The sequence below is a fragment of the Telmatherina bonti genome (genome assembly GCF_933228915.1).
Source record: "Telmatherina bonti genome assembly, chromosome: 14".
In the NCBI taxonomy this organism is placed as follows: domain Eukaryota; kingdom Metazoa; phylum Chordata; class Actinopteri; order Atheriniformes; family Telmatherinidae; genus Telmatherina; species Telmatherina bonti.
In genome coordinates, this window is record NC_136612.1 from 876,433 (window position 1) to 885,000 (window position 8,568).

The 8,568-nt window shown below is 51.1% G+C and overlaps 1 protein-coding gene across 2 annotated transcripts in view; it reads left to right on the plus strand.

Annotated features, from left to right (window-relative positions):
• The first annotated feature begins 2,448 nt into the window (after window positions 1-2,448).
• The window catches only part of LOC306766066 (SWI/SNF-related matrix-associated actin-dependent regulator of chromatin subfamily E member 1-like), an 18,657-nt gene continuing 12,537 nt past the window's right edge, over window positions 2,449-8,568 (plus strand). For both annotated transcript variants that reach the window (XM_079253656.1, XM_079253657.1), the window contains exons 1-4: window positions 2,449-2,496; window positions 3,747-3,802; window positions 4,158-4,201; window positions 5,364-5,462. In XM_079253656.1, coding sequence (XP_079109782.1) covers window positions 3,796-3,802; window positions 4,158-4,201; window positions 5,364-5,462 — 150 coding nt within the window. In that variant the 5' untranslated portion in view covers window positions 2,449-2,496; window positions 3,747-3,795. The remainder of the gene's footprint in view (window positions 2,497-3,746; window positions 3,803-4,157; window positions 4,202-5,363; window positions 5,463-8,568) is intronic.

The window sequence follows — 8,568 nt, forward strand, 5'->3', positions numbered from 1 at the left end:
CTCATTCATGGCGATCTCCGGAGACTTCAACAACGTCTCCCTCTCTGCAACTCTACCAACATTCCAGCAGTTTGTCAGCTGCTCCACCAGAGAAAATAAGATGTTGGACTTATTTTATGCTAATATGAATAATGGGTACAGTTGTTCTGCCCTGCCTCCTTTAGGAAGATCTGACCATAATCTGGTTCTTCTCACCTCCATCTACAAGCCCATCGTTCAGCAGCAACCAGTCATCACAAAGACTATCAAAATCTGGTCTGCTGAAGCTGAAGATGCTCTTAGAGGAGGCTTTGAGGCTACAGACTGGAACGTCCTCTGTGAACCTCATGGAGACGACATCAACGCCATGACTGAGTGTGTGACAGATTACATAAACTTCTGTGTGGACAGCATCGTCCCAACAAGAACAGTGAGGTGCTTCCCCAATAACAAACCCTGGATCACCAGTGACCTGAAAAAGCTGCTGAACATCAAAAAGAAAGCCTTCAGGGATGGAGACAGGGAGTTATTGAGGGCAACACAAAAGCAACTTAAAACACAAACTAAGAAGTGCAAGGAGGACTACAGGAAGAAGTTAGAAAGTCAGCTCCAGCAGAATAACCTGAGGGATGTGTGGTCTGGAATGAAGAAGATCACCGGCTTCAAGTTAAAGGGGGACCAGCCTGATGGAGGTCTGGACAGAGCTAATGAGCTGAACATATTCTTCACCAGGTTCAGTTCACCCCCTACCTCCAGCCCAAAGTCAGCCCACTGACTCTCCAAAATAGAGTCCCAGTGCTGTGGAAAACCTCCTGCCTTGTTCCAGTGCCTAAAAAAACACAACCAGCTGAACCAAGTGACTACAGACCAGTTGGCCTGACATCTCACATCATGAAAGTCCTGGAGAGACTCTTACTGGCTCACCTCAACAAGCAAGTAAACACCTTTCAGGACCCATTCCAGTTTGCATATCGTAATGGACTTGGGGTTGAAGATGCCATCATATACCTGCTCCAGAGAGCACACTCTCATCTGGACCATTCAGGCAGCACTCTGAGGGTCATGTTCTTTCATTTCTCAGTGCTTTTAATACCATTCAGCCTGCTTTGTTATGTGAGAAGCTCCATAAATTCCAGGTGGATACCTCCACAACCACCTGGATCTATGACTACCTCACAAACAGACCCCAGTTTGTGAGACTGAAAGGTTGTGTGTCTGAGATGGAGGTCAGCAGCACTGGTGCACCACAAGGAACTGTACTCTGGCCATTCCTCTTCACTCTGTACACCTCAGACTTCCAGTACAACTCTGAGTCCTGTCATCTGCAGAAATACTCTGATGACTCTGCAGTTGTGGGGTGTATCAGGGATGGACAAGAAGCAGAGTACAGAGAACTGGTCAGTCAGTTTGTTAAATGGTGCGGTGACAATCATCTCATATTAAATAGCAGCAAAACAAAAGAGATGATTGGTGACTTCAGGAGGAAGAAGAATAAACAAAGCACTGTTTCCATCCTGGGAGAGGAGGTGGAGGTGGTGGAGGAATACAAGTATCTGGGAGTTCAGCTGGACAACAAACTGGACTGGAAATGCAACACTGACTACATCTACAAGAAAGGTCAGAGCAGACTGTACTTCTTAAGGAAGCTGAGATGGTTTAACGTCTGCACCAAGATGTTGCATATCTTCTAGAAGTCTGTTGTGGAGAGTGCAGTCAGCTTTGCAGCATCTGCTGGGGTAGTAGCATCAGAACCAGAGACTTGAAGAGAATCAACAAACTGATCCAGAAAGCTGCTTCTGTGCTTGGAGTAACTCTGGAGCCGCTGGAGCTGATTGTCCAAAGAAGAATGCTGCACAAGCTGATGAAGATGATGGAGGATTCTTCACACCCTCTCCACAACACAGTGATGAAACAACAAAGTGTGTTCAGTGAGAGGCTTCTTCAGGTCCGATGTAAGACTGAAAGATACAGAAGATCATTCCTGCCAGCAGCCATCAGCCTCCGGAACAAGACCTCCTCTAGTTAATTATTATATACTACAACATTGAAATTCCCTTTGGGGATGAATAAAGTATTTTTATTAAATATCATTTCATTAAAAGCACATCGTTTTTAATGTTTTACAGTGATCTGTATCATAACAATACCTCTGTCCTTTGTAACAAACCAAACTGAGAGAAAGGGTTATCAGGTAAAAATTGGTGAGATTTCTGTGGTGGTTGGACTTACTCCTTACAGATAAATGCATGGAGACCCATCCAAGATGGCGGCGCGATGAGACGTCAGCTCGTACAGGCAGCGTGATGCCACTTATATATGTCTATGCTTTGTCTCAACAAAACTGCTTCCACTTCAAATGGACGTATACAGCTGTTGATTTATTATGAATAAATGTTGTTTAAAACAAACTAATTTAATAGACACTGATTTCCTGCCTTTTTATAAAAAGACCATTTCCGCCTGGCGGAAAACCACTTCCGGTGAGGTCATCAACGGGAACAAAGGGCCACGGAGCAGGTTTGCACGCGCTCTTTCCATCTAAATTTTACTCACTTTTACTATTTACACCACCTTATAACATTTAAATGCAGATGCATGTGGTTCAATCTTTTATAAATCCGACTGTAAATGCACGTGTTTGGCTTCATGTGCTGAATGTAGCATGACTGTAGCCGCTAGGCTAGGCTAACGGTGTGTTCAGACCAAACGCGTTTTAAGCGTCAGAAACGCTCAAAATGCTGAACGCTGCTCACCAAACTGTCTCTTCTGTGTCCGACCTATGTGTCCAACGCCCAAAACGCTCCTGCCGCTTGTCTGGAGCGGCAAACGCGGTGGCAAAAAGGGGAAAGGCGGAGCTTTTCCTCCGGGCAGTCTGAATGATGGCAATGTAGTAGAGAGATGGCATAGTTTTATTTAATAAATAAAGATGCAGTCGAGAGACAACATAGTTTCATTTAGTAAATAAAGATTCAGTCGAGAGACAACATGGTTTTATTTAGTAAATAAAGATTCAGTCGAGAGACAACATGGTTTTATTTAGTAAAGATTCAGTAGAGAAACAACATGGTTTTATTTAATAGATAAAGATTCAGTAGAAAGACAACATACTTTTATTTTTATTAAAGATTCAGTAGAGAAACAACATGGTTTTATTTAATAAAGATTCAGTAGAGAGACGACATGGTTTTATTTAATAAAGATTCAGTAGAGAGACGACATGGTTTTATTTAATAAAGATTTGGAGTCCCGGGGTCCTGCTCACCTTTCAAACCCTTTTAACAGTCTTCAGCCGACATGCCTTAGTTTACTGTGTAACTGTTCTACAACTTAGTAAGTTAGATAGTAATCTCCTCCATTGTTTACTAGTTAGCCTCCGGTGTTAGCTGGTTAGCCTCCGGTGTTAGCCTCCAGTGTTAGCTGCTTAGCCTCCGGTGTTAGCTGCTTAGCCTCCGGTGTTAGCTGCTTAGCCTCCGGTGTTAGCTGCTTAGCCTCCGGTGTTAGCTGCTTAGCCTCCGGTGTTAGCTGCTTAGCCTCCGGTGTTAGCTGGTTAACCTCCGGTGTTAGCTGCTTAGCATCCGGTGTTAGCTGGTTAACCTCCGGTGTTAGCTGCTTAGCCTCCGGTGTTAGCTGGTTAACCTCCGGTGTTAGCTGCTTAGCATCCGGTGTTAGCTGGTTAACCTCCGGTGTTAGCTGCTTAGCCTCCGGTGTTAGCCTCCGGTGTTAGCTGGTTAACTAGTTGGTCATGTTTTGTGTGGTTTTCTCCACAGGCTGAAGCATGGAAACAGTGTGATCTGCAGAGTCCAGCTAACTGCAGTCATGTCCAGTAAGCAACACTTCATCCTTCCGTCTCTACGGGGTTAGGGGTCAGACGGAAACATGGCCGACAAGATGGAAATAATGTGTAACTGAAGGGATGAGACGCCGCAGAGAAGGACAGAAAGAAGCTGTTTAAACTCTGTGTGTGTGTGTTTGTGTGTGTGTGGGAGGGAGGGAGGGAGGGAGGGAGGGATAAACAGTGTGATGCATCACAGCCCAGCCCACTCCCCCCACAGTTGTCATGTCCTCCTTCAGACTGACATGAGGCTCCACGGCAGGTTGTAGGTTTGATGAAGGTGTGTGTGGACACGATGACGTTGATCAAAACGCCATGGCGTTGACTCCCTGTTTTCTTCCTGCAGAGCGTCCGTCCTACGCCCCTCCTCCTCCCCCCGCCCCGGCAGCAGTAAGTATCCGACATGTTTTCCTTAAATCTGTCTGGAGGTTGGTTCAGCTCTTCATCATGGCTTCCACTCCTTCCTGTCATGCCGCCGCTCCAGTCCTGCAGTGCTCGCTTTGCCTGGGGGGTAGTTTCCCTGTAAAGGTGCCAGTGTGTCCCAGTAAGACGGCAGCAGGCTGATGTATGGCCCAGTAAAGGACCTGGACTGACCCGGCGGGCTCAGCCTGCTGCCGGTTTTCTGCATGAGGATGTCATCAGGAATAAGAGCTGCTGTTTCCACGTTTCCCCTCCGTTTCACCCAAAGACCGTATGACAAGGATGGGCGGAGCCTGCAGAGGAAAAAAATGAGGCCCATGTGGAAGTGCATAAAACTGCAGTTCCCCCTTCAGCCACTAGGGGCTGCAGAACAGAACGAATCCCCATAGACTCCCATGTTAAAAAGACCAACTTCACAGCAGAAATAAACATGTTTACAGCAGGAATAAACACGTTTACAGCAGGAATAAACTTGTTAACAGCCAAAATAAACACGTTTACGGCAGGAATAAACATGTTTACGGCAGGAATAAACATGTTTACGGCAGGGATAAACACGTTTACGGGGTTAGGGTTTATTAGGTCAGGTTTACCTTCATGACAACTGTGGGGGGAGTGAATTTTTTTCTAACTCGCCTGTTTAAAAGTAATTTAATCTTGAAGTTTTGCATATTTAGGGGCGTGTCAGTTTGACAGTTACCAGATCTCCCACTTCAAGTCAGAAGAATGTAGAACCGCGGTTTTTAGCCAGTTAACGAGCTTTAGCCCTTTTACCTCCGTAAGCTGGTTAGCTCCTGTTATCTCCGGGTTAGCTTGGTTAGCTCTTAGCTACAGAAAGCTCGGAGTTTGCTCGATGTCAATCATCCACCATGACGCTCACAGCCCCCCTCTCAGCTCCACCTCTTTGCCCATATTTGTATTTTCCGGGTGAGACGACGCGCATGCCCCTGCCAAGATGGTGATGGTAGGAACCGCCCACTGAGATTCAATTCAGCTCTTCAGAAACCTACGGGTGACGTCACAGAGGCTCCGCCCATCTTTTATATACTGTCTATGGTTTCACCTCTTTCTGTCCTCCGCCTGTCTGTGGACCATTTCTCATCCGTGTTTTGTCTCATTTGTCTTCCATCAGCAAATGCCTTCCACCCCGGGGTTTGTGGGCTACAACCCCTACAGCCATCTGGCCTACAACAACCTCCGGCTGGGCGGGAGCTCCGCGGGCTCCAGCAGGGTAATGACTCCACCTAGGGTAGATTCAGGCTCAGATGGAACGGAGGGGGGCGGAGACGGGACTGTTCGCCTTAGAGACGGTGGGCGGAGATGGGACTGTTTGCCTTAGAGACGGTGGGCGGAGACGGGACTGTTCGCCTTAGAGACGGGGGGCGGAGACGGGACTGTTTGCCATAGAGACGGTGGGCGGAGACGGGACTGTTTGCCTTAGAGACGGTGGGTGGAGACGGGACTGTTTGCCTTAGAGACGGTGGGTGGAGACGGGACTGTTCGCCTTAGAGACGGTGGGTGGAGACGGGACTGTTTGCCATAGAGACGGTGGGCGGAGACGGGACTGTTTGCCTTAGAGACGGTGGGTGGAGACGGGATTGTTCGCCTTAGAGACGGTGGGTGGAGACGGGACTGTTTGCCTTAGAGACGGTGGGTGGAGACGGGACTGTTCGCCTTAGAGACGGTGGGTGGAGACGGGACTGTTTGCCTTAGAGACGGTGGGTGGAGACGGGACTGTTTGCCTTAGAGACGGTGGGTGGAGACGGGACTGTTCGCCTTAGAGACGGTGGGTGGAGACGGGACTGTTCGCCTTAGAGACGGTGGGCGGAGACGGGACTGTTCGCCTTAGAGACGGTGGGCGGAGACGGGACTGTTCGCCTTAGAGACGGTGGGCGGAGACGGGACTGTTCGCCTTAGAGACGGTGGGCGGAGACGGGACTGTTCGCCTTAGAGACGGTGGGTGGAGACGGGACTGTTTGCCTTAGAGACGGTGGGTGGAGACGGGACTGTTTGCCTTAGAGACGGTGGGTGGAGACGGGACTGTTTGCCTTAGAGACGGTGGGTGGAGACGGGACTGTTTGCCTTAGAGACGGTGGGTGGAGACGGGACTGTTTGCCTTAGAGACGGTGGGTGGAGACGGGATTGTTCGCCTTAGAGACGGTGGGTGGAGACGGGACTGTTCGCCTTAGAGACGGTGGGTGGAGACGGGATTGTTCGCCTTAGAGACGGTGGGTGGAGACGGGACTGTTTGCCTTAGAGACGGTGGGTGGAGACGGGACTGTTTGCCTTAGAGACGGTGGGTGGAGACGGGACTGTTTGCCTTAGAGACGGTGGGTGGAGACGGGACTGTTTACCTTAGAGACGGTGGGCGGAGACGGGACTGTTTGCCTTAGAGACGGTGGGTGGAGACGGGACTGTTTGCCTTAGAGACGGTGGGTGGAGACGGGACTGTTTGCCTTAGAGACGGTGGGTGGAGACGGGACTGTTTGCCTTAGAGACGGTGGGTGGAGACGGGACTGTTTGCCTTAGAGACGGTGGGTGGAGACGGGACTGTTTGCCTTAGAGACGGTGGGCGGAGACGGGACTGTTTGCCTTAGAGACGGTGGGTGGAGACGGGACTGTTTGCCTTAGAGACGGTGGGTGGAGACGGGACTGTTTGCCTTAGAGACGGTGGGTGGAGACGGGACTGTTTGCCTTAGAGACGGTGGGTGGAGACGGGACTGTTTGCCTTAGAGACGGTGGGCGGAGACGGGACTGTTCGCCTTAGAGACGGTGGGTGGAGACGGGACTGTTTGCCTTAGAGACGGTGGGTGGAGACGGGACTGTTTGCCTTAGAGACGGTGGGTGGAGACGGGACTGTTTACCTTAGAGACGGTGGGCGGAGACGGGACTGTTTGCCTTAGAGACGGTGGGCGGAGACGGGACTGTTTGCCTTAGAGACGGTGGGCGGAGACGGGACTGTTTGCCTTAGAGACGGTGGGTGGAGACGGGACTGTTTGCCTTAGAGACGGTGGGTGGAGACGGGACTGTTTACCTTAGAGACGGTGGGCGGAGACGGGACTGTTTGCCTTAGAGACGGTGGGCGGAGACGGGACTGTTTGCCTTAGAGACGGTGGGTGGAGACGGGACTGTTTGCCTTAGAGACGGTGGGTGGAGACGGGACTGTTTGCCTTAGAGACGGTGGGTGGAGACGGGACTGTTTGCCTTAGAGACGGTGGGTGGAGACGGGACTGTTTGCCTTAGAGACGGTGGGTGGAGACGGGACTGTTTGCCTTAGAGACGGTGGGTGGAGACGGGACTGTTTGCCTTAGAGACGGTGGGCGGAGACGGGACTGTTCGCCTTAGAGACGGTGGGCGGAGACGGGACTGTTTGCCTTAGAGACGGTGGGCGGAGACGGGACTGTTTGCCTTAGAGACGGTGGGTGGAGACGGGACTGTTTGCCTTAGAGACGGTGGGTGGAGACGGGACTGTTTACTTTAGAGACGGTGGGCGGAGACGGGACTGTTTGCCTTAGAGACGGTGGGCGGAGACGGGACTGTTTGCCTTAGAGACGGTGGGTGGAGACGGGACTGTTTGCCTTAGAGACGGTGGGCGGAGACGGGACTGTTTACCTTAGAGACGGTGGGTGGAGACGGGACTGTTTGCCTTAGAGACGGTGGGTGGAGACGGGACTGTTTGCCTTAGAGACGGTGGGTGGAGACGGGACTGTTTGCCTTAGAGACGGTGGGTGGAGACGGGACTGTTTGCCTTAGAGACGGTGGGTGGAGACGGGACTGTTTGCCTTAGAGACGGTGGGAGGAGACGGGACTGTTCGCCTTAGAGACGGTGGGAGGAGACGGGACTGTTTGCCTTAGAGACGGTGGGTGGAGACGGGACTGTTTGCCTTAGAGACGGTGGGTGGAGACGGGACTGTTTGCCTTAGAGACGGTGGGTGGAGACGGGACTGTTTGCCTTAGAGACGGTGGGTGGAGACGGGACTGTTTGCCTTAGAGACGGTGGGCGGAGACGGGACTGTTTGCCTTAGAGACGGTGGGCGGAGACGGGACTGTTTGCCTTAGAGACGGTGGGTGGAGACGGGATTGTTCTCCTTAGAGACGGTGGGTGGAGACGGAACTGTTTTCCTTGTACTTCTTGTTCTGTGAATCCCCCGCATACAGAAGCTCACCTCTGCAGGTGATCGGTGCCAGGTGGCGTGTTGGCGGCAAGGAGCTGGAGTTCAGACTGGAAGCACTGGTCTGCTGACTGGAAGCACTGGTCTGCAGACTGGAAGCACTGGTCTGCAGACTGGAAGCACTGATTTGTGATCTGCAGACTGGAAGCACTGACTTGTGATCTG